Source organism: Phialemonium atrogriseum (genome assembly GCF_030411735.1).
Source record: "Phialemonium atrogriseum strain 8032-3 unplaced genomic scaffold QBC33scaffold_11, whole genome shotgun sequence".
NCBI classification, from domain to species: Eukaryota; Fungi; Ascomycota; class Sordariomycetes; order Cephalothecales; family Cephalothecaceae; genus Phialemonium; species Phialemonium atrogriseum.
The window spans coordinates 788,660-810,231 of record NW_026848148.1 but is presented as its reverse complement, the minus strand read 5'-3'; the positions used below and the strand labels follow the sequence as shown (position 1 = coordinate 810,231).

The following is a 21,572-nucleotide window of genomic DNA, read 5'->3' as shown; positions in this document are numbered from 1 at the left end:
GGGGGTTGGTAGAAGGGATCATCTGACGGGGATGAGACAGGCCACGGCAAGATTACGACCGACTACGAGGACACGGCTTGAGTGGTGAGAGAGCAAATCGGCAGGCATGTTGATATATTGATTCCAGACTGTAAACTAAACAAAGAGGAATCCCCTTCATTCCGTTTCATCGTCAACTTGCGAACAGCAAGGCGGTCCACGACAGTGTTTACCATTAAGTACACGCGGTGCAGGTCACGCACTCCATAAACTGCGCAGAGTGTCCGTAGTCGGTCCCGCCGTGGTTGTACAGGTCCGCGTACCCCGGGTGCTGCAGGAACAGGTCGCCGTGGGGGGTGCAGCCTGTGCTCGAGGATCTGGGCACACACATACACATGGTCAGCGCCAAACGTGGAAACATAATAACAGAAAAGGGGGTGGGAGTGGAGGGAAACTCACGTCGTCAGCCTGCACAGGGCGCCGGCGTCGGGCCCGATGGACCCGACGCTCTTGAAGAAGGGCTCGGGAAGCGTCTTGCAGGTGCCGTCAAGCGAGAAGGTTACGACGCCGCAGGTGTTGGTCCAGTTGGAGCCGGTGCACATGTAGACCTGGTTGTGGTCAGCGGGCTAGTTTTTGTGTGGGTTGGTTAAGGGTGGAAAGAGGCTGGGCAAAACATACGTTACCGGGAGTCCGCTTGAGGAGTCCCTCGGCTGGGTCCGATGGGGAGGTGTTGACGCGGCGGAGGACCTCGTCGCGGGTCATGGGCGTCCAGCCTGCTGGGAGGGGCGCCGGGTCTGGAGTTGGGGCTGCGAGGGTGGAAGGGAGGAGGAGGGTGAGGGTGAGGGCGAGGATGGACTTCATTTTGTTGGTTGGTGGTTGGTTGCTTTGGGTTGCTGTGATGCTGGTCTGTTCTCAGTCGAGGTTGATGATGATGGCTGGGTCAGAAGTCGGTGAAAGGAGGGACTGGTCTCGCGTTTTATACTTGTGAAGGCTTACGCCTCTCGATTGCGGTCGTGCTATATTCCTTTCTTTTGGATGACCCAATGTTGCTTGATGCATTCGTACGAGTTCAACACACCCCTTTGCTGAGTGGCTTGGTCTCTTACTCCTAGAGTTGCAGTATGCATCTCAGAATTAGTATTCGACCTGTGGTATATCCGTAAGAAACCCGACCGGATGTCGGCCATACGATCGGTCCCGTAGGCCACATAAGTCAATAGTTGGTTATGCAGTACAACACAGCCTCAGCTGTGGGTTGTCTTCCCCTTTGCGCTGCCCCGTCTTCAATTCTGTCACCGGATGCGGGCAGCATGTCAGCACCTCGCATAGAGTAGGAGCACTAGAAGACCAGAGGCTGACTTGTCGTTTTCCATCCCGCGAGATGCCGACGGCTATTGGCTGGTCGTACTCGGTAACTACGCGGTCTCAGGTAAGCAGATAGATCTTCGTGGTCAATATTACAGACATCTCCAGGTTGCTGAACTCAGCGCCCCGGGAAATGGCCACGATAGGGTCGGCCCGTTCCACAAACAGCTCGGCCATGCGTCTGCCTTGCCGCGTACCTTTAACTACCTACTTGGGGCTACTTCAGCCATGTCGCTCACTGAGTCTGGAGACAGCACTATTTCTAGGCAAACAGCATGGTAGAACGAAGACATTTCCACTCTTTGATTGCCCCCGTATCAACATGCCACGTCTAACGCACACAATGTCTCGGTCTCTTTATATGGGAATTTCTCTGCGGGCATGTACCATTTTCTCTGCAGGCAGAATAGCAATAGGCAGTGACGGCAAGAGCGATAGACAGCGACGGCAATAGCGATAGATAGCAATGGCAGGCGCATGCCCCTGGAGAAATTCCCCTTTATATATGTACCTAGGTACTTTATAAAGTTTCAAAAATGGCTTAAGCGGCAACCCAACACAGACCATATCAAGGTGTATACCGGCCCACATCGCCGCCAGAATCCGGCCACGACCCGGTGAAGCCATCGTCAGTCACGATGTTCGTGCCATCCGCGAGATGTAGCGTCGCCCAGGTATCCTTAGAGCACAGACCGAACGCCTGCAGGTTTGTCGGCGTCTGCGCGATCCAGTGCATGTAGTCTGAGTTACCAGAGAAAATGTCAGCCAATATCAGAACTCGAGTTGGACGGGGAGAAGGGAAAACAGCACGCACTCTGACACTGATACTGGCCGGCGCACGACTGGTATCCCGGCCCGCTGAAGAAGGCCCACGACGCGGACGCGTACGTGTATATGTCGGACCCTCCCTGTATATAGTTTGCGAACCCCATCCTGCATCGCTTGTCCCCGCCGCCGCACCACGAGAAGTCCGGGTCCCCCCAGCCGGCGACATCGGCCACCCACGGCGCGGGAGGCACCTGCAGCGCGTTGTCGCCCTGGTCGTAGTTGGTCTCGCTCTGCAGCATCGACACGAGCACGTTGCGCGCCCCGCGCAGGTTGAGCTGGTACAGCCACCAGTGCTCGCTGCCGAGCCCGTGCAGCCACGTGCCCCGCGTCGACTCGACCAGCGCGCCGCCCTTGCCCGCGATGTTGGAGCCCCCCGAGAAGTCCTCGGTCGTGTGGTCCGCCACCCAGTTCCACACGTTCTCGACATACGCCGACGATGTTGGCGCGAAGTGCAGGCCCAGGAAGGCGCCGCGGCACTGCGCCCGGGCGTCGCCGCACGCCCCCGTCAGGCCCTGGGCGCCCCGCGTCCCGCCGACGGTGACGAGCGAGTTCCACAGCGCGACGTCGCCCGGGGCAGAGCCGGCCATGTTGAACTGCAGCACGATGGCGCCAGGGAGGACGTCCGAGACGGTGAAGCGCATGTCCTGGATGTGGGCGGTGCCGACGTCGCCGCCGCTGCCGACGGCGACGACGGGTTTCGGGTTCGACGCGTCCGCGAAGAAGGCCCCGCTGCCCGTGATGGTGGCCCAGCCCTCGCCGACGATGCGCGACCCGGGCGGCACGACGAGCGTCGAGTCGACGCGGTACTTGCCGAAGGGGAAGTAGGCGATCTTTCCGGTGCCGGCGGCGTGCGCGAGCACCTGGTTGAGGACGCCCGCCTCGTCGACCGTGTGGTCGCCCAGCACGGTGTGGCCGCCGTTCTGCGACGGGTCCTTGACGTTGATGAAGTCCGTCGCCGGGTTGCCGGCGTAGTTGGGCGCCGGCAGGACGGGGAAGTTGCCGTTCGGCGCTAGGGCGGCCGGGCGCGTGTTGGTCGAGGTCGTCGCCCCGTAGACGGGGTTGCGGCCGACCGTGTTCCCATACGTGAAGGTGTTGACGTGGCTCTGCGGGCCGAGGACGGTGCCGCTGGGTACTTGGGCGATGTCCGAGTTAGTGTCCTTGCTGAGGTTCTCGATTAGGAAGGACGGATAGACGGTCGTGATGAAGGTCACGCCTGAGTTGATGGACTTGGCGTCGATGAGTGCAATCCAGGGGGATCCGCCCGTGTTCCGGACTCCGGTTCCGCAGGTGTCGAACGTGGGAGCTATGATGCTGATCGTGTTGCCCCCCGTTATAAGCATGCCGATGGTGTTCTGGTAGAAGTATATGCTCTTATAGAGCGCTTGCTGGTGCCCATCATGCCAGATGCCGTTCTGATGCCGGCGCGTCAGCAACCACAAAAACTACCCTTGTAAAGGCAAGGGCTCAAAGCCTTACCTGACCGCGTTCAATTCGCACGTCGGCGAGACCAAGAGTCGAACCCCTCCCGAGACGAATGCCGGTGTGTCCATTACCGTTGACAGAGGACGCCATGCTGATCTTGACGTTCTGCAGCTGGGCCCCTTGGGCGACGCCCCACCACAGCGCCGTGAAGGCATTACCTTTGTTCAAAGTGTCAGCGCGGCGATGGGGGATCCATCGGGACCATGGCATCCAGACTCACCTCCGGAAATGCCTGTCGTGTCAAGAACCAGGTTCTTGAGGCCGACAGTGAAGGAAAGCTCTCCGGATTCCTCCGTCGTTGGATCTTGCCCTATTGGGGGTGGTTAGAAGAGTAGGGTATGTGGTTATCCACAATCTAGACCATTCACCTACCAGAGATCAGAGTCTGGTCACCGGAGAAGCCAGCGGCAGCTTTGATTATGGGTGGCTGGAGGGATGATATGAGTTATCTGACAAGGCGATGTGGGCAAGGAGGCCCCTACATTTGTGGCGTCGCCCATGAGAATGGTATCCGTATTCATGTGGATCGTCTGGCTGATCTCGTAGGTCCCAGGGGGTATGTAGACGACCCTCGGCTGAGAGGCTAGCCACTTGCCATGGCGGCTGGCGCCGTTGGTGCCAGCATTGATAGCATCCTGGATGGCCGCCCCGTTGCCGGGATCTACAGACTTGAACACCGGGTACGTAAAGTCGTTGTCGAGGTCGGGGGCGTAGCCGCGATACTGCCCCGTGTGGTCCATATTGGCATACCAGAAGCTTGTGGCCCGCTTTGGGAGGCTATTGGCGGTGTCATTGTTGTCAGGGGTTGGCACGGCGGATGCTGCTCCTAGCAGAAGGACGATGGTTGCCGCGACCTTCATCGTAGCGCCGTCTGTTGCGCAACCAATGGAGATGAGATGCTGCGAGAACTCCTAGCCAGGGCATAGTGGAAGTTGAGGCCGAGCGGAAACATTTTATATATGGTTCCATTCGAGGTCTTGGTCGCGCATCCCTCAATTTCGGTGCCCGGTATGAGGCCATGCGCTTGGAGTCTGGGCCGAGGCAGCTACGCCGTATTTGGCAGGACAGCTGCATCCTTGGCTATTACGGTCGGCCCGACTTTGATTCACCAGTTTTGAGTCAGGTAAGATTGCCTTGAAGCTCCATGTATGCGGATTACTGAGCTACTGCTGAGTCTGACCGGTGAGTTTCGCTTAACTGCCCCATGCATATGCACTCAATTACTTGAAGGCTCAAGGGGGTTGGCAATCACTGTAAGTCGATTCAGGTGCTTGCTGATGTGCTCATTGGGGGGCCACTTTGAGACTCCAATGCAACGGTAACATGCCCGAGACGTCCAGGGATAATAACCACTACGTAGTAGCACCCATTTATTTCTTTACCTCGTGCATCTTTGAAAGCTCCCCAGGGTATGAACGGGTCGGCGTAATGCACATGAACAAATGGCTCGGACTAGACGCTAGCAACTCGGTAATTAGACGACAAACAACAACCAAATGCAATATCGCGAGCTCATTCCCTGCTAGAGTTGATGGTTAGCAGGATCAAGACCCGAGGAAACATGCTCTGAGTACAAAACTAGAAAACCAACCCTTATTCCTTCAACTCCCCTTTCCAAGCCTAGCGCCAGCAGTTTGCCCTGTACTTCTAGGCAATCCTTGGATCTCCCTGTTTCTTGCTAGCATTCCGCCACTAGCTGAATGTTGGTGCAGACTAACCATGCATTCATTACAGCGTTACAAAAACATCACCAGGGTCACCCGGTATTTTTCGAATGGGATTGAGAACGCGGCGGCAAAAGGGGCCGAGAGCGCGGTTGCGATCGTGGTCGTGGTTACGAGGCCTGGCAACGGGTCCATGGTTGGGAACTGGTCCCTGCCCATTCTCCTATAACTTCCAGTGTCTCCCATTTGATGTCGACTTTACTGAAGAGTCTGCTTCGACAAAGGTGAAGATTATAGGTCATATACTAACAACCTTCACCCAATATTTCACAGGCGGCTCTGCCAGACAATTGAGACGCTTGTTTCTCTATCCATTCAGCCGTGGAACCAAGTCCTTGTCTTCAGGCAACGCAGCCGTATACCACCGCGTGTCTTGACGTACGGTGTTCTCTGACCACCTCCTGACCGCAATTGGATGCAGGAGATGACAAGTGTCGAGCGGAACGGGGGAGGCCTCGCGTATTTGGGGACAAGAAAGGAGATAGGGGGAGAGGAATGATTTGCTCCAAGAGCAGAGGCGAGCGACAGATGCTATACAGGCAAATGTAGACCAATATCACTTTATTTCCTGATAATATATGGGCACACTAGGGCAGAATTTCATTCCTGACACTGGTGACTGATTTGCCAATCACCAGTGCACCTCGCCGAATAACGCCTTTGACAACGCCCGTAGTGACTCTCCAATAAGAGGAATCGATAGCAAAACGGCCATAACTTGTCCAAACCCCCACTCAGAGTCCTGGTAAGCCTCTCCAACCGCGACTTGAAGTTGTTGACGGATGCGTTGTAATATATAACTAGGTGCCATATACCAAACCCAGACGTAACCACAGGAACAACAGTGAAGCCAATGATGCCGAACCCTTTAAGATGTCTCCCAGTAGAAAACTCACTGAAAGGAAGGTAAACCTTGTCCGTAATGCGCCGGTAAACTGGTAGAATCTGCCGTTGAAACTGAGCGAAAACGCGAACGAAAAGATAAATAAGAATAATTAGAGCTAATCCGACGAAAATTGTGATTATAACGTCGGTTATACATCGAGATGCCCCTAAGTAGATACACCGGATTCGATCGAGGATGGAAGTAAAGGGGAATCTCACCCAAAAGCACAAAACTTTGATATTTGTTGCAAGACCACCGACTTCGAGAACTGAAAACTCTTGTACGGAATAATAACCGACCCTAGCACAAATATAAATACTCGATAAAAGGTAAAAGTGACACCACCACTTGTATTGCCATAATCCTCAAATAAAACCATTTCGGTCGCAGAACAACAAAGGATATTAAGGAGCTGACACACAGTGAGTGAGTCTATAAAGGATATCTCGGATAAAGGTGCTCCTTGAGAAGACAAATTACTGAGGCAAGAATTACAGAAACTCCAATTATATGATTAGCTGGATGGTGATATCGTGCAAGAGAAATAACTGCATGTAACCACGCAGGAAGGGAAGATCTCAGCTCGACAGAGTCGACATTGGTTCGCCAGTTAGAGACAAGAATAAAAAGTGTAAGAATAGGTCCAAGGATAAGGTTGACAATTCCTTGTATGTAGTATGAAGTCATTGCCTTTCGTTTATTTTATGTATAATTACCTCCAAGGAATAGCTTACCCCGATTCCAGATACGTCAGGATTGCCAGAGCCATAAACAGTAGCACAGACAGAGGTACATGTTGTAACCAGGAGAGAAATGTTCCGCCTCCACCTTCTGGATTCGCCCACGGGCTCCTCCACCCCTCAGTCCGTCAAGGCACTCCACTTCTCAATGATCTTCCCCAGCTCGACCCCAAGCGCCTCAGAGTCATCACCCTCCCCATCCTCCTCCCCCAGCTGATCCGCAACCTCCGCAAGGTCGGGAATGATATATCCAATGGGCACGTCCCCCGCGTCCTCCCCGTCCTCCTCCTCCCCGCGCGGCACTCCCGCCCTCGCGAAATACCCCTCGCACCCCCGCGGCAGCGCGACGCCGAGCTCCAGCGCCGCGGCCTGCAGGCCCCTGAGCAGGGCGGCGGCGACGGGGAAGCTGGTCGCGGCGGCGTGGAAGTGGCGGCACGCCTGGACGAAGGGCGCGCCGGCGGCGGCAGGCTCGGCGTCCAGGAAGGCGACGAGGCTGATGCTGGCCACGTAGGAGAAGTACATGGTCGCCACGCTGCCGAGCACCCACTCGAGCGGGAAGCGCTCCTCGAAGGCGGCGAGGTGCGCCATGATGTCGGCGCAGTGCCGGATCGTCAGGCTGCGCGGCGTGCCGAGGCCGGAGGGGAGGGTGATGGGGCGGGAGTCGAGGGGCCGGAAGAGGCCGACTGCTGCTACGGAGGAGTAGGCCCTGTGGGGGGGAGGATTGGGCTGGTTAGTTGGTGTGGGGTAAAATGGAGGCAGGGTATTGCGCGCACCCCAGGAAGATGGCCTGGCCGAACCCCAGCTGGCCCCGGCTCGGGCCGCCGAACGGGGGCGGTTCCCATCTCGCGCGCTTCTCGTACAGGGCCAGCCTCTGTTTGATGTCGTCCTCGTCGCCGAGATGGTTGCGGGCACTGCGGTTGTAGCACATGATCTCGTAGAACAGGATCGACATGTCGCACTCGGCGTCGAGGTACTGGTCGTGGGGGGCGCGCTTGTCCAGGTCCCCCCTGTTGGCGTTGAACACCCTCGGCAGCTTCGGGATCGGTATCAGCGACGGCTGGATGTAGACGAAGGCGCAGATGCTAGAACGGTTCGCCAGACAGACAACGTCAGAATCCTCTTTCGCAGAACCAGGCAGCGCAGGAGCTGAGGTTGGATCGAAGCCAGAAGGTAGGAAAATCACCTCTCGGCGCAGAAAAGCCCCCAGGCGGCCCGCGACAAGGCCCGCCGGTACCTTCCGCCGTAGTGGCGGCGGTGTCCCCGGGGGACCTCGCGGCCCAGCCCCAGGCGCTTGAACATCTCGCACGAGTGGAGGCGGTACAGCGCCCCCGCGCGGTCCATGCCCGCCGCGGACGAGTAGCGGAACATCATGTGCAGCGCCATGACCGTCGGCAGCGACGGCCTGCCGGCCTCCCGGTCGAGCTTCCTCTTGGCCTCGGCGAAGAACCGCTCTCGCGTGTTCCCGCCCTGTATCTTGTCCACGGACTTGGCGCTGTTTGACGTGAACTAGAGGGTGGGGAAGCGTTGTGTGTGTGTCAGGGGCGCGATGCAAGAAGAAAGGGGGGACTGGAGAACTAACGGCACTGTACGCACAGATGGCGTCGACCAGCAGCGGGGAGCAAAAGTCGAGGTCCCTCCCCGGCTTGGCGGCCCTCATCTCCTCGACGAAGCACCTCCTGTCGACGTACGTGGCGATGAACGGCTGCTCGATGGCAAAGAAGATGGACACCAGCTCCGACACGATCCCGTCGCCGGCGACGTCGGTCCACGGCCGGGCCGGCACCTTGACGGGGCTCTGGTGCAGCGCGGCGGCCTCGACGCGCTCGACGGCCCGCTCCCTGGCCTCGTCGGCGCTCCTGCGCGCCGTGGTCGACGCCTCAAGTAGTAGGTCGCCGTCGCGTAGTAGCCGGAGCACGGCGTGCGGGTCCGACCCCCGCCGGATCCGCAGCACGATCTCGGCGGCCTCCGCGACGGGCCGCGTCTGTATCAGCTGGAAGAGGTCCCGCAGGCTGCCGTAGCCGTCCAGAATCTCCTCGTACTTGCGCTTTCGCGCTAGCGCGCGCGTCTCGTCCGGCCCCGCGTCGTAGTGGCACTCGACCTCGAGCCGCTCACATCGACTGCATTCCGGTCGGGCCCCGTCGCACTGGCACGGAGTTTGGGGTTAGTTGGTGTTCCGGCGTGGTGCGATGGATGGTCGGGGCGGGGGGACAGTGTCTTACTTTAGTTCTCTTTGCCCGGCAACGTTCACAGGCAACACTTGTGGCCTGCCTGCGCGGAATAGTGAGATTGGGCGAGATTATTTCCGGGGACCGACCTGGTGGGTCCGGTGTCTCAGATGGCTTTGGGAGAAGGGCCTGTAGCTTTGTGCCATTTTGGTACTCCGGACTGCTCTGGCTCTGGAGTCGGGAGTCCATCCATGGGGCGATAGATCGGGAAAGGCGGGCTGATCTCCCTGCGCTGCTGGACTCCATTCGTGCTGGTTACAGGTCGGGTAGCTTGTATCTTGATTGTCTTGCAATAATCGCGCCGCCCCCAGATGATCGCTGCAGTAGTACCAAAGATGACATTGGGAAACCCTGGGAGTATCCGGACTGCGGGTGGCAATTGGCTTGACGTACGAACTACGTAGTCTTGCTCGCTTCCAATAAGGACGGGAGCGTCCTACCATTTAAACCGACGTGATGACGCGGTAGTTCCCGTGGTTTTTGTTGCAGAACAAGGCAGTACGCAAAATTACATGACGAGAATCTGATGAGCACTCTGGCACTCTCCTGGACCGGACCTTGTATTAAACAGTACAATCACACAAACATATCTCTCCTTCTACCCGGGTAATCACAATTTAACCTCTTACGGCCTCCGTGCTGTCCGTTTCCTTGCTCGCAGATGGACAGGTTACAACGATGACGTCGGCAAGCGGACTTTCACGCCAACGACAAATACAAGCGTTTTAACCCAACTCCTCAGCTGAAAACTTCTGATAAACGGCCGTGACTTCACAAGAGCCCAAAACTTCAGAATCGTAATAACGACCTGATGAGACCAGAGCAGGCGCATCGGCAGGGACCGCGTCGATTCCGGGGTACCACAGAGCAGGGCGCCCAAAGGGCCGGGCCGTTGGAGGGAAGCCTGGTAACCCCGGGCGGCACAAGCAATCAGCAAAACAGCGGGTTTCGCGCTAGGCCCCAATGGGGGACGTACCGGATCCCTTGGTGGCGGCGATCGAGGACGGTGATTTTGCGGATGAAGAGCCGGCCGGTTGGTAGAGCGAGCCAAGGGTGGTTTAGCTGGCGGCAGCGGGCGAAGTGCCGAGGTCGCCGAAAGCGTGTTGCTTGGCGGGAGTGGACGAAGTGTTGAATAAGGAGCTCGAGGACAATGGTTTCGGGGGGGCGAAGGGGGCTCCTGGGAGGTCGAAGAGGCCCGGCCCTGCGGTCGGAGTTATCGTCTGGGCCGGGACCCCACCCAACATGGAGGTGGTGCGGCTGCCGGACGCCGGAGACGAGGCGAAGGGGGGCGTGGAATTGATATATCCAAACGGATTCGGAGACGGTGTCGGGAATAAAGAGCCTGGCGTGGGAGCATTTGAGCTTGGCTTGGGCGATGGGTTCGGGATGGTCGCTACCGTGTTTTGAGCGGTAGCTGCCGTGGTTTTGCTGGGCTTTACGTCGGCCGACCGGGGTTGCGATGACCCAGTGGGTTTTGGCTGGCTTGCAAGCGGTTCGGGCTTTGGCGATGGGGAGGGAGTTACTAAACGAAACCAAGACGGTCAGTATGTTGGTTGGGGGCGGCCTGAGCAGAGGTCGGCGGTGCTCACCTGATCGGGGCCTGTGAGCAGGTTTGCCTGAAGATGAAGAGGGACGAGGCCCGGAAAGGCCCGGAGGGAGGACTTGGGCAGACGGTTAGTAATTCATCTTTCCCAATATTGCACATTCCTTTGAGGGGGGGGAACACACGGGTAGCCTCTCGGGGCTTGTATTGTTGACACTTCTGCAATCCGGCCCGCAGGTCTCCCACCTGGCGCTCCAGCTCCCGGCGTAGCGTCTGGACGTCTTCCGATTCGGCAGCCAGTTGCTTGAGCCGAGCCTCGTCCATCCGGTCCACCGCCCGAGGGGTCAAGATCTCGTCGATATCGCTGACCAGGCAGTTCTCGACCGCGAGGGAGATGACATTTTCGGTAAACGTCCTAAGAGACATCTACCCAGTCACACAGGTTAGCAAGTCTGTATCTTTTTGGCAATATCGCCCATGGCGAAGAGGCGGTGTGATGAGAGTAACGCACCTCATAGTATACGTTCACAATGTCGACCATTTTCTCCGTCCCGAACTCGCCTGCCTTGCTATCTGGCACGGCAACGATGGCTTCCTTGATTGCCTGATCGGTCACCCTTATCAAGGCAGGCTCGGCGAACGATCCAGGGTACTCAAGCCGCAGGTGTTCCTTGACCTGGCTCGCCAGTCTGTTTACCGTTGTGCTCGACAGCCTCGATCGGAACTCGCTCTCCAGCGGAAGGGCATACTTGGAGTTGTATGGACGAAGTAGTTCGTCGAGTTTCTCCTTCAAGATGGCCCGCTTGGTGTCGAAAAAGGGATCCACACAACTGACCAGGACTGCATTGCGAGTATTGGTATCATCACCCACGACGTGTTCCATGGCTGTTTCGACAAATTTCTTGGTAACAGCCAAGACCAGGTCGATGTGGCTCTGCGCAATCCCTCTCCACGGCTCGGCCTGCCGCCGGAAGAACATCCGGGCAAGGTCCCCGTTTGGCGAGCCCGGGAACTCGACGCCCTGATTCTCCGAGGCAATGCTCTCGAGCTCGAGAAGAAGACGATCGATAGCTATGGGGGGCGGGGATTTGACGTCGTAGAGCTCAATGAACGGCTGGAGAGAATCGGGAATTTTGTCGGCTGAGGTCTCGGAAACCTCCTGGCCGCGCCATTGAATCGCGTGGCTCGCCCCTTTGGTTGACAGGACGGCATCAAAGGCGCGATTCAGGTTCCTGAGAGTCGCCCGAAGTTTCCGGATGTCCCCCGAGGCAGCATGTCCATTGTCTTGGGAAAGGCCGCCGAAGAATTTGTTATTGTAGTCTCCACGGACGGCGTCCTGGACCAAACCCTGGAAGGCGGAAGCGATGTCGTGCATGTAAGTTCGGAGATCCGAGGGGTTGCATCGCGGCTTGCCGAGACGCGCCAGGGCTTCCCGCTTCTGGGCTAGGTGCTTCTCAATGTCCGAGATCAGGCTGGGGAGGCTCCGCTTGATGTGGCTGACCAGCACCTTGCTCAGCTTCTTTCGGAGCTCGTCGATGCCCTTGTCCTTTGAATACACTCTGGACCAGGCCCCGGACTGGAGAAACTCGGCTTCCTTCTTGTCTCTCGCATCATGCGAACTACCTTCATCCCGTTCGTCTCGGTTCCGGAGCACGTGCCATCCCAGCTTGAGGACGTTTGCAGTCTCCTCGTTCTTGGCCACCTGAACAAAATGGCGCTCGCCGGTCGTGCCCGGGATTAACAAGTCCGGCTTGGTGACTATGCCGAGCGTTCTCTCCTTGTGAGGATCGTGACGCTTGGCCTCTCCAAGTACTATCTGGTTGGCAAGGTCATACCCAGCGGACACCACGGCGAGGATGATGCTCTTGGACTGCCGCATATATCTCTCGGCGAGCTTGTTAACAATGGCCTTTCCCTCTTCCGTCTGCTCTTTCGTCTCGGTGTGGAAAAATCCTGGGAGGTCAACGAGTGTCAGAGGTAGGAGTTCCGGCCCAGATATCTCGACGCGAAGAATGTCCTTGGAGTAGGCGGTGCCCGACCCTTCCCGGATGCCCATGTGGGCCTTGGCGCGCTCGATGATCTTGGGGAGCGCATCCCTGCTGAAGCTGGTCTCTTCGAAAGGGAGCCGGTTCTGATCGGGGTTTGACGCGGAATCTTCCGAAGACTTGACCACGCTCACGCCAATCTTGACCTGGGGCGCCGACCGGAGGACCAGCTCTGTAGCAAATCGGGTGCAGAGGGTGCCGCTGGCGGGGAAACGGACGCGGGAAATCGCTTCGAGAACAGAGCTTTTGCCCGACGACTGATTACCCACAACGATGACCTGAGGAAGATCCACATATTCATCCACTCCCAGATCCCTCAGGCTGTCAACTGTGTCCAGCAGCGCCTTCTGCTCCGAGTTCAGCTGCTCGAAAGCCTTCGAGTCAAGCTCGAGCAGATCCGCTGCCCCAACCTCTTTGGGCGGATCATTGGAACCGTCCAGCCGAGCAGACAGCTGTTCCAAAGCCTTCCGGTCTAGGAGAGATTCAGCCATCCTGGGTATGAGGGATCAAATGATGACTGGTGCTGATGCTAGTGCTGGACAATGTTAGTCGAAGAATGTGGCGGTGATGTGATATAGGTAGGGTCTGAGTAGGATGAATAGGATGAGAAGCAGAAAATTTCATACTGGCAGACAGTCACATTCACTTCACTCTCACCACGTTAACCGCCTGAGATGTGATCACAATGGATCCTATGTTTCAGGTAGTGCCAACAGACAAAAAGCAGCGCTCTGATTGGTTGGGCAGATAGAATCAGCTGCAGCCACTTCTTGCTTGCACACAACGAATCTGGGCAAAAAATAAAATAAAAAATAAAGACAGCGTACTACATACAGGAAGGAGAGGCAGGCACGCAGGCATTAACACAATAAAATTAAGGATTGCAGCGCGAATTGCAGCGCGACGAAGACGCCACCCCCTTTGAACCCCTGGAAGAATAAAGTGAGGACGACCCACCGCCCCACACTCCGGAGCGCGCTTGGGCCCGAATCTTACCTATATGTAAAGGATTTACCCAACATACTTCCATCAATTGGGGCAGTAGCGTAGTTGGGAGCGCGTCAGACTGAAGTCAAACTTCAATCTCAAATCTGAAGGTCACCGGTTCGATCCCGGTCTACCCCATTATTTTTGCACCTCTTTTTCCATCTTTAAAGATGACCTGGAGGTGGGTGACCTTGGCCAATCATTGGCCAATTTTTTTTTATTTTCCCCCCACCTCACCTGGGAGTGAAATCGATCAATCTTTGTTGTTTCTCATAGAGTTGTCCGTCCATCTCATCCGATAAGCTCGTCAATGAACCAACCGTCTTTTTATCTGTCTCAGACGATTTTTCTCCGTATGATCCTCTGTTCGTCATATTACAACGAACCTTCACTCTGCGCCTCTCACCAGAAATGGAGACTGTGGGTGTTGCAAATCCTGAAAGGTGTTAGTTGACCTGGGAATCCAATCTCTGGACACTGAAACGGCTGGAAAGACCACTGAGTCTTTCATTTGGGTAGATACGGCCAGACCTATAGCGAGGAATTTGGCTGTGTTGTCTTCCTAGACCAGGTTAAATCTGACCTATCTATATGGCTTGAAGCTATGGAGCTAGCATCATAGTTCATCACAACTCGACGCGCTGTCTGGTATTATGGTCAGGGCACCATTTGGCTCGGCACATGCTGAAATCTGGATGCATCTCGATAGCAGCTATGCATGTGGCGCTCTGTTGGCTGTCCTTTAATGCCGAGGCTCCTTCCCATGACGGATTCGGCTACGGTTGTTGGCTGCGCACCAAAGGAACAATATGAACCAAAACTGGACAATACTAAACATTTCGGAGCTGAACCAAGTTCTTGACCCTGGCCATATCCGTTGCATTGTCCCCTCTTCGCCCTTAAATCGGCTTCTCCCACCATGTTTGCCTTCCCATTTTAGCGAGTGATCTCAGGACCGAGAACTGGACCATGACTCGCATTGTTGACAAGAACATGTCTGCCCTTGACAACCCCGAAACGACGGCATTCGCCCAGTATGCTCTCTGTATTATGGCCGTGGCTCTTATGGCTTTTCTTCCGTACCTATCGAACCCACGACTAGATCCAAGCGAGCCCCCGCTAGTAAAACCCCGGGTTCCTCTTGTTGGACACCTCCTTGGTCTCATGACGAGCCGGGTCTCTTATTTCAGCCAGCTCTAGTAAGTCAAAATCTTCGAGGCCCTTGGCATCCCGATCATCGCTATGTCGGAACATTCATTAACAGGGACCAGCGAGAGGACGAACCTCCCCATAGCCACGCTGCCGATCATGAATAAGAAGCTATATGTGATCTTCTCGGCACCACTGCAGCAGTCTGCAATGCGGTCCAAGAATATGGAGCCTGAAGCGTTTACCGCCAATTTCATCCCACGCATCTTCGGAATAAAGCAGGGCACCCTCGACGCCATGCTTGGTCGGGACGGTATCCATGAGTCCATGTCTGGCCCAATGCAGCGCGTCTTCCAGACCACCCTGTCGGGCGATGCCTTGCATGACCTGACGCTGTCCACCATGGACTGTGTTGCCGACACCCTGAACATCATTGGCGGCCGCGGGCTCGAGGTCCCAAACTTGTACATGTGGTTGAGAGAAGTAATGAGTTACGCCACATCGGTGGGGCTCTTCGGCCGGGAGAACAACCCATACGGCAAGGACCCGACCGTTATAGATGCACAATGGTAATTACTTGCTAGCCTGTGGCACGCCACACCGTCTTGTTGAGCCTCGACCCGGCTAACAGCTGCTGACCCAGGGACTTCGCGGACTACATGGCGCCTCTCATGCTCGGCATCCTCCCCTCCATCGTGGCTCGCTCGGCACACCTCGCCCGCACGAAGGTGTCAAACGCGCTGGAGCCATACTACAGACAGCAGCTTGACCAAGACAGCCAGACGAGCGCGTTCGTACGCACCCGCACCAATCTCATCCGACAATACGGCCTCCCCATCGACGAGATCTCCAAGAACGAGGTCTCCGTCATGCTCGCCGCCACAAGCAACACGATCCCCATCCTGTTCTGGTACATCTCCAACATCTTCCTACGCCCAGACCTCATCCGCGACCTCCGCTCCGAGCTGACCCAGGCGCTGGAACTCCAGCGCCCCTCCGGCACCGAGGCCATCATCACTATCAAGCTCGCCCACCTCGAGACAAAGTGCCCCCTCCTGACCAGTTGCTACCGCGAATCTGTCCGCCTGGCCAGCCAGATCATCACGTTCCGGCAGGCGCGCGAGGACACGGTCGTCACCGACGGCGGCAGCGGCGGCGGGCGGTCGTACCTGCTCCGCGCGGGCTCGACGGTCATGATGCCGGCGCGCGCCGTGCACCGACACCGGCCCATCTGGGGCGCCGACGCGGACGAGTTCGATGCCCGCCGCTTCGTCGTCGGCGACGACGACGACGAAGGGGACGCGGAGGGGAGGAGGCGCCTGCGCAAGGTGGCGTGGGTGCCGTTTGGCGGTGGGAGGCATCTGTGTCCCGGGAGGAGGTTCGCGCTCGCCGAGAACCTCGGCTTTGCGGCGGTGCTGGTGCTTGGGTTTGAGGTGGTCGGTCTGCTGGCGGAGAGGATTCGTATGGTTGAGTCGAGGATGGGCGAGGCGGCGAAGCCGGCGGGGGGGTGGGAGGGGGGACCGGTCGTGGTTGGCAGGAGGGAGGGGTGGGAGGGAGTCACTTGGAAGTTTGCTCTTTAGGATTGTTGTTTTCGTGGTTGGGTTTGTATTTTCTTGCGGGTAGGTGACTCTTATGTCTACTGATCTAGGAGTTGGATGGTGTTATCACCTGGCTCTCTGTACCGAGAATGTTAAGAATTCCTGTTTTGCTCGACAACTTCTATCTCATCTATAAGTCCCCTGAATTTAGCCTCTTCAAACTCCCCAGACTCTTGAGTTCCCTTCCCCAAACCAGCTGCTTCTGCGTCTGACGGCAAGAGCGACTGCTAAACCTAATAATAGCAGAGTTTAAAAGGCGTCAGGGGCATTAACAAACTTATCTTACATGCTACGACCCTTAGTAAGGTAAGTTGGCACTTGCTGATTTAACTTTTAATGCCATCCATGAATGAGTACTAAAATTCTGAAAACGAGCCCGGCTTTCACATTTTCACATTCCCACCACAATTTCCGACATTTCAAATTCTCTTAGTCCACCTTATCATTTGCCATGATGGCAAAGTGGCACGATCTGCCGCCTGAAATCCGGGTTATGGTCCTAGAGGTGGTGTCACTGCCTGGAAACAATCACGGTGATAGGAGCGCTTACGCCGCTGTCTCCAGAAAATGGCAGACTTTCTTTGAGAAAGAAAACTTCTAGAGACTAGTTTTGTATCAGTCGTGCCTCCCTGATTTCGATCGAATCGTTCGGCGTCACCGGAGGAGAATCGTTAGGCATGTATGGCTACGCGTCACACTCCCACAATATGACTGCCGCTCTTGTCAGTTGTACGAAAGCAAGTCCCAGGCAACCAACAACAACAACCAAATTTTTACAAACATCATATGGGAATTACTGAAAGTCCTCGGCTCCTGGAAAAAGAAAGGACCGTTTGGGTTAGCCGATGGGGGACCAGTCTTGGAGCTCAGCGCACACTCCCCGAGCGACTCGGAACATTATTTTCGTGACTATCGCCTCGACAAAGACATTTATCCACACCAGCACGACGAAAATTGCACATATGAGGAATTTGATACTAATATGTCTTGCACACGGCGACGCCATCGATGTTGCGATGCTCTCCACGGCTGGGCAGATGGCGCTAGCGGGGCTGGTCAATCCTGGCGGTTCGGCGAACCTACGAGTCTTCGGAAGCGCGCTCAACCTCGACTTCAGCAGTCTTGGTGCCAGAACGATAATGAACTCCCACGCGCTCCTGTGGTTAAGGGTTTACTTGTCCGTCGACAACATTTTCGTTTTGTCCATCCCGCGGCGCTGTTTGGGATCCTCAGGAGCTTGCCTGGACTCGAAAGTGTAACTGTTGAACCCTGGTGCCGGATTCATCACAGTTTCGATACCGGTATGTCTCATGCTACAGCAGTTTTGATTAGTTGCTTGGGGTAGCTGTATGCAGATGCTTATAATGTCACAGGTTACCAACCCAGACTCGACGAGTACTTACAAGGAGCACATACTCTTAAAAGCCTTTCCATCTTTGAGGACCATAACCTATTCTTCCACGGGCATAGCAAGAGAGACTTACACCCTTTTTTGGGCACGACCCTGGCAGATGAGAGCCGCTCCTTTGAGCACCTGTCTGTGGCGTTTCTTGCCGATTCCTAGGAATTTCTCAAAGATTTCTGGCCAGGCTCTTCACCTATGTCTCTAGACCCATCACGTGGCGGCGCGCAAAGAGCCCTCATGTCGCGTTTGTCGCCAGTCGAGAGCCGCCATGTTACAGAGATGGGGCGCCTTGGCAAGTGGGTGTATTGCAAATCAGTCTTGGAAACAGCCACAGATGCGAGCGGAAACATCCCCTGGCCCATCTACAAACCTGAATGGCCGAACCTTGAGTCGCTGGCCCTCACGTCGCAGCTCCTGCACCCTACCGCAGAGAGACGCAGCGTCAACGACCTGGTCCAGGCCGCGGCGGGTGCCGCCATGGAGAGGCCAAAGCTGCAGACGATGGAGATTTGGAACGGCGAAAGCGGCTTCGCCTGCATCTTCCGCTACCGCCGCGCTGGGACAGATGGGTGTCCCACAATCACTCTGAGCAGCACCTGGGGTCACAGGCTGGAATCGCGGGTACCCAGGGCCTGGGATGACGTGGCGAACAAGCGTGCCAGCCGGGACATTTTGGTCGAGGTGCGAGCTCTGGCAGGGGAAGATTTCAAGTCCCATGGCTCGGTAGTCGGCCTCCTAGAGCTTCGCCGACGAGTCCAACACCCGGTGTCGTTGCGTCAGGTCAGGTGGGAGGGAGAACACTGCTAGGGATAGGAAGAAAGAATCATTCGCAAATATACACTCGTTCGATAACTCGTATCTCGTTCACAAGTCCGTGAAGTCGGCCACTTCAAACTCCTGAAGGACAGACTGTTGAGTGCCCCTGTCCCTGAATCCGCTGCCTCTGAGCGGCTCGATGGCTTCCTTGATGACGACAGGCTCTGACCTAGACAGCACCACACCATGGTGGTCGATGGCTTCAGCGAAAACCCTCGCGCCCTTGCCGACACGGTCAATCTCGCTTGGAGATACCCTCAAAACAGTCTCGAAGGAAGTGCGAGGCACCCTCCCCAGACTGGACGTTTTACTCCCCTTAGACCCGGCTGCGGCACCACGGACATAGAACCGCCACGACTTGGTGACGGTATCACCATTCCACGAAACATAAATAGCCGCCTCCCCGGTCTTCGGGTCCCGCACCGCAACCACAGCCGGCGTCTCGCCCGAGCGCCCCTCCCACTCGAACCGGAACCCACGATAGCTCTGGGCCGTCCGCCCGCCGGGCCCGGAGTCGAGATACGCGTGGAAGAGGACCTCGCCGCCGGGCGCGAACTCGGTCACGGCGCCGGCGGACCCCCAATTGACAAACACGTTCCCGTTCCCGGCACCGCCGCCGGGTAGGGGCAGCACCTGCGCGTTGCCCTGCGACGCGGCCCAGAGGCCGTCGGGCGCCGGGTAGGCGCGCACCTCGGCGGCGGCGCGCGCGGCGTGGTCGAGGCGGTAGACGCGGGCGGCGCTCGGCGAGCCGCCGACGCCGTCACCGTTGTCGAAGAGCGAGATGGTCTCGATATTGCCGTCGGGCGAGCGAGACAGGAAGCGCGCGTCGTGCTGCAGCCCGAACGGGCGCTTCGTCGTCGTCGTCGGCGGGTCAAAGGTGAAGCTGGAGCGCGCGCCGCCGAGCTGCCAGATCACGGAGCCGGTGCGGCCGTCGAGCTTGTAGATGGCGCTCGTGTGCCGGCCCGATATTAGGTAGTTGCCCTCGTCATCTTTGTCGACGCTGTTGATGTGGAAGTAGTCCCACGCATCGGTCGAGTTGAAGCCAGTCAGGGGATGTAGGCTGTCTGTGAGTGGACGTTAGTATGGGTGTTATGTGGACCAGGCTGATGCTATTCCTCCCAACTTACCGGCCGGTTCCACGATGTCAAGCGTGTGGCGCTCAAAGATCAGCTCTCCGGTCTCGATGTCGATCTCTGGCGAATCACCGTCAGGGTCAAGATCACTACTATAGTACCCGTTACCGAGCACTGCTCACCTTGGATGATACCATCCACGATCCACTGCTGCCCATCGGCGCCGCCATAAGGGCGCAAGTCGTAGGGAATGGGCTGGTAGATCTCAACCAGCGCCGTCTTCCCGTCGACGATGCGGAACTCGTGCAGGTCGAGCAGCTTATTCGTCGGGCTCCGCACAACCTCAATCTGGCGGTAGTGCTGGTCCAGCAGGACGGCCGAGCCAAAGCCATGGCCGTGGGAGACATCCACCGAGCCCTGGAACGCCTGGAGGACGGGCCGTCCCTGGTATTCGGCGACCTGGATGTTGGCGGCCCAGCCGGCGAGGTAGCCCAGACCCGACCAGACAAGGTCGCCGTCGTTGCGGAAGATGTAAGCCGCGGGCTGTTCCGGCCCGCCGCCGACACCCGGATACGGGCCGACGAAGATGTAGCCAGGGGCGATGCCGTCGCCGGCGGGAACGGTGATATTGAGTCTCGGCGGAGAGAGGTCCGGCCGTGAGCGGTATTGCCAGTCAGCACGGGCCCCTCTTGCTGCTGTCGATAGCCAGAGAGCGACGGTGTACAGAAGGGACTTCATCTCTGGGTGGTCCTCTAGTCGGGACTCGCACAACACCGGCAAGGATCCCTATGCGACTTTAAGCAGTCTGTGAAGCCAGAGAGGCTTGGCTTTTGGCGACGAGATACAGCGTATTTAATGCCCGGATAGCCCGCACCTTGAGAATGCGTCTCTGACCTTCGACTTCTCTCGCCATTCGCACGCAATGGCTTTGTGGTTTCTCCGCATCGAAACCACCAGCCGAAAGCGCTAACTATTGGCTATCGAGAGGGCGATTTCCTCTTAAGGCTAAGCCGTTCTGCCCCTGAGATCCTTTGCCAGGGCGAACCATTTGCGGACCCCGCCTTGAGGAGCTGAGCTCGTGGCGCCATCGGTTCTGACAATTGCGACTTCAGCAGCCAGCTCACTGTTGGCATTAGCTCAAGCTAGATAAATGCATGACCTAGACAGCAATATCTTCTGCTCGGAGCCATCGTATCGCCGTTCCTGAAGTTCCAGTATCTACCGCAAGGATGGGGTTGGAATCATCGTCGGCTCCCCACTCACGTGACTGGCTGGATTACAACATGAGATAGGTACGCATGCACTACCTTTCCCGTCTTGGTTAGAATTTCGACATCACAACAGAAGTTGCAGCTCAACAGCTCGGCATCCGGCGGCCCGGCGGCCTGACGAATAAACGTGGCGTCGAACTGTACGCTCTCGAGACTTCGGCCCATCAACGTCATATTGTATTCGTTTCGGGCCGCTGTTCTGGCGCATCGACGCAACTGAAAGCGACAGGTCACCTAAGAAGGACCCGGAGCCCGCGCTCAGACATCAATCAAGACTCGACATTGGAGAAACGAACCCCACAGTGACTGATCAGAAAATGAGTTTGCGCTGACTTGACTTCGGCTGCTTGGATTGGCCCAAGTCTCGCTTTTGTATGCAAGGCTGCTACGATAAATGCTCAGAATGTAACTATACCTGACGTTGTTGGCTGCAGGTTTGAGAGGTGGTCTCATCCT

At 56.9% G+C, this 21,572-nt stretch overlaps 8 protein-coding genes and 1 non-coding gene across 9 annotated transcripts; 4 read left to right on the top strand and 5 right to left on the bottom strand.

The window, feature by feature from the left end:
- Positions 1-97: 97 nt before the first annotated feature.
- QBC33DRAFT_569556 (uncharacterized protein) lies at positions 98-1,330 on the bottom strand. Its single transcript, XM_060430539.1, has 3 exons — positions 658-1,330; positions 439-587; positions 98-356 (listed from the first exon to the last, which is right to left on the bottom strand). Exons 1-3 carry the CDS (start codon positions 838-840, stop codon positions 215-217), a joined length of 474 nt encoding a protein of 157 aa, XP_060284089.1. The 5' UTR covers positions 841-1,330; the 3' UTR covers positions 98-214.
- Positions 1,331-1,819: 489 nt separating this feature from the next.
- QBC33DRAFT_471638 (glycoside hydrolase family 55 protein) lies at positions 1,820-4,739 on the bottom strand. Its single transcript, XM_060425197.1, has 6 exons — positions 4,137-4,739; positions 4,027-4,081; positions 3,875-3,964; positions 3,649-3,812; positions 2,159-3,584; positions 1,820-2,085 (listed from the first exon to the last, which is right to left on the bottom strand). The coding sequence occupies exons 1-6, from the start codon at positions 4,512-4,514 to the stop codon at positions 1,913-1,915; spliced, it is 2,286 nt and encodes a 761-aa protein (XP_060284088.1). The 5' UTR covers positions 4,515-4,739; the 3' UTR covers positions 1,820-1,912.
- A 2,385-nt stretch (positions 4,740-7,124) lies between these two features.
- On the bottom strand, positions 7,125-9,375 carry QBC33DRAFT_558699 (uncharacterized protein; the record flags this gene model as incomplete). The annotated part of the gene is made up of 5 exons (XM_060429904.1): positions 7,125-7,710; positions 7,778-8,086; positions 8,188-8,510; positions 8,584-9,147; positions 9,319-9,375. The coding sequence occupies 5 exons, from the start codon at positions 9,373-9,375 to the stop codon at positions 7,125-7,127; spliced, it is 1,839 nt and encodes a 612-aa protein (XP_060284087.1).
- Positions 9,376-10,814: 1,439 nt separating this feature from the next.
- QBC33DRAFT_578073 (P-loop containing nucleoside triphosphate hydrolase protein) lies at positions 10,815-13,308 on the bottom strand (the record flags this gene model as incomplete). Its single annotated transcript, XM_060431030.1, has 3 exons — positions 10,815-11,198; positions 11,284-13,191; positions 13,228-13,308. 3 exons carry the CDS (start codon positions 13,306-13,308, stop codon positions 10,815-10,817), a joined length of 2,373 nt encoding a protein of 790 aa, XP_060284086.1.
- Positions 13,309-13,852: 544 nt separating this feature from the next.
- QBC33DRAFT_t40 lies at positions 13,853-13,942 on the top strand. Its single transcript has one exon. It is a non-coding gene; the product is annotated as a tRNA-Phe (tRNA).
- Positions 13,943-14,854: 912 nt separating this feature from the next.
- Positions 14,855-16,533, top strand: QBC33DRAFT_450446 (cytochrome P450; the record flags this gene model as incomplete). The annotated part of the gene is made up of 3 exons (XM_060424562.1): positions 14,855-15,003; positions 15,076-15,522; positions 15,597-16,533. 3 exons carry the CDS (start codon positions 14,855-14,857, stop codon positions 16,531-16,533), a joined length of 1,533 nt encoding a protein of 510 aa, XP_060284085.1.
- A 675-nt stretch (positions 16,534-17,208) lies between these two features.
- Positions 17,209-18,164, top strand: QBC33DRAFT_537620 (uncharacterized protein). The gene is made up of 2 exons (XM_060427808.1): positions 17,209-17,852; positions 17,925-18,164. The coding sequence occupies exons 1-2, from the start codon at positions 17,534-17,536 to the stop codon at positions 18,113-18,115; spliced, it is 510 nt and encodes a 169-aa protein (XP_060284084.1). The 5' UTR covers positions 17,209-17,533; the 3' UTR covers positions 18,116-18,164.
- QBC33DRAFT_61314 (oxoglutarate iron-dependent oxygenase) lies at positions 17,887-18,861 on the top strand. Its single transcript, XM_060432518.1, has one exon. The coding sequence runs from the start codon at positions 18,152-18,154 to the stop codon at positions 18,761-18,763; it is 612 nt and encodes a 203-aa protein (XP_060284083.1). The 5' UTR covers positions 17,887-18,151; the 3' UTR covers positions 18,764-18,861.
- Positions 18,821-20,843, bottom strand: QBC33DRAFT_586059 (ASST-domain-containing protein; the record flags this gene model as incomplete). The annotated part of the gene is made up of 3 exons (XM_060431462.1): positions 20,028-20,843; positions 19,900-19,965; positions 18,821-19,836 (listed from the first exon to the last, which is right to left on the bottom strand). Exons 1-3 carry the CDS (start codon positions 20,581-20,583, stop codon positions 18,821-18,823), a joined length of 1,638 nt encoding a protein of 545 aa, XP_060284082.1. The 5' UTR covers positions 20,584-20,843.
- Positions 20,844-21,572: the final 729 nt, after the last annotated feature.

Bases quoted from the DNA above. Each gene is read 5' to 3' on its own strand.
- QBC33DRAFT_569556 (XM_060430539.1), bottom strand. From the start codon at position 840: ATGAAGTCCATCCTCGCCCTCACCCTCACCCTCCTCCTCCCTTCCACC. The intron at 588-657 runs GTATGTTTTGCC...GACCACAACCAG, and splicing joins TCAAGCGGACTCCCGGTAAC to GTCTACATGTGCACCGGCTC. The intron at 357-438 runs GTGAGTTTCCCT...GTGTGTGCCCAG, and splicing joins GCCCTGTGCAGGCTGACGAC to ATCCTCGAGCACAGGCTGCA.
- QBC33DRAFT_537620 (XM_060427808.1), top strand. From the start codon at position 17,534: ATGTCTTGCACACGGCGACGCCATCGATGTTGCGATGCTCTCCACGGC. The intron at 17,853-17,924 runs GTATGTCTCATG...ATAATGTCACAG, and splicing joins TCATCACAGTTTCGATACCG to GTTACCAACCCAGACTCGAC.
- QBC33DRAFT_61314 (XM_060432518.1), top strand. From the start codon at position 18,152: ATGTCTCTAGACCCATCACGTGGCGGCGCGCAAAGAGCCCTCATGTCG.
- QBC33DRAFT_471638 (XM_060425197.1), bottom strand. From the start codon at position 4,514: ATGAAGGTCGCGGCAACCATCGTCCTTCTGCTAGGAGCAGCATCCGCC. The intron at 4,082-4,136 runs GTAGGGGCCTCC...TCATCCCTCCAG, and splicing joins TCATGGGCGACGCCACAAAT to CCACCCATAATCAAAGCTGC. The intron at 3,813-3,874 runs GTGAGTCTGGAT...CTTTGAACAAAG, and splicing joins CACGACAGGCATTTCCGGAG to GTAATGCCTTCACGGCGCTG.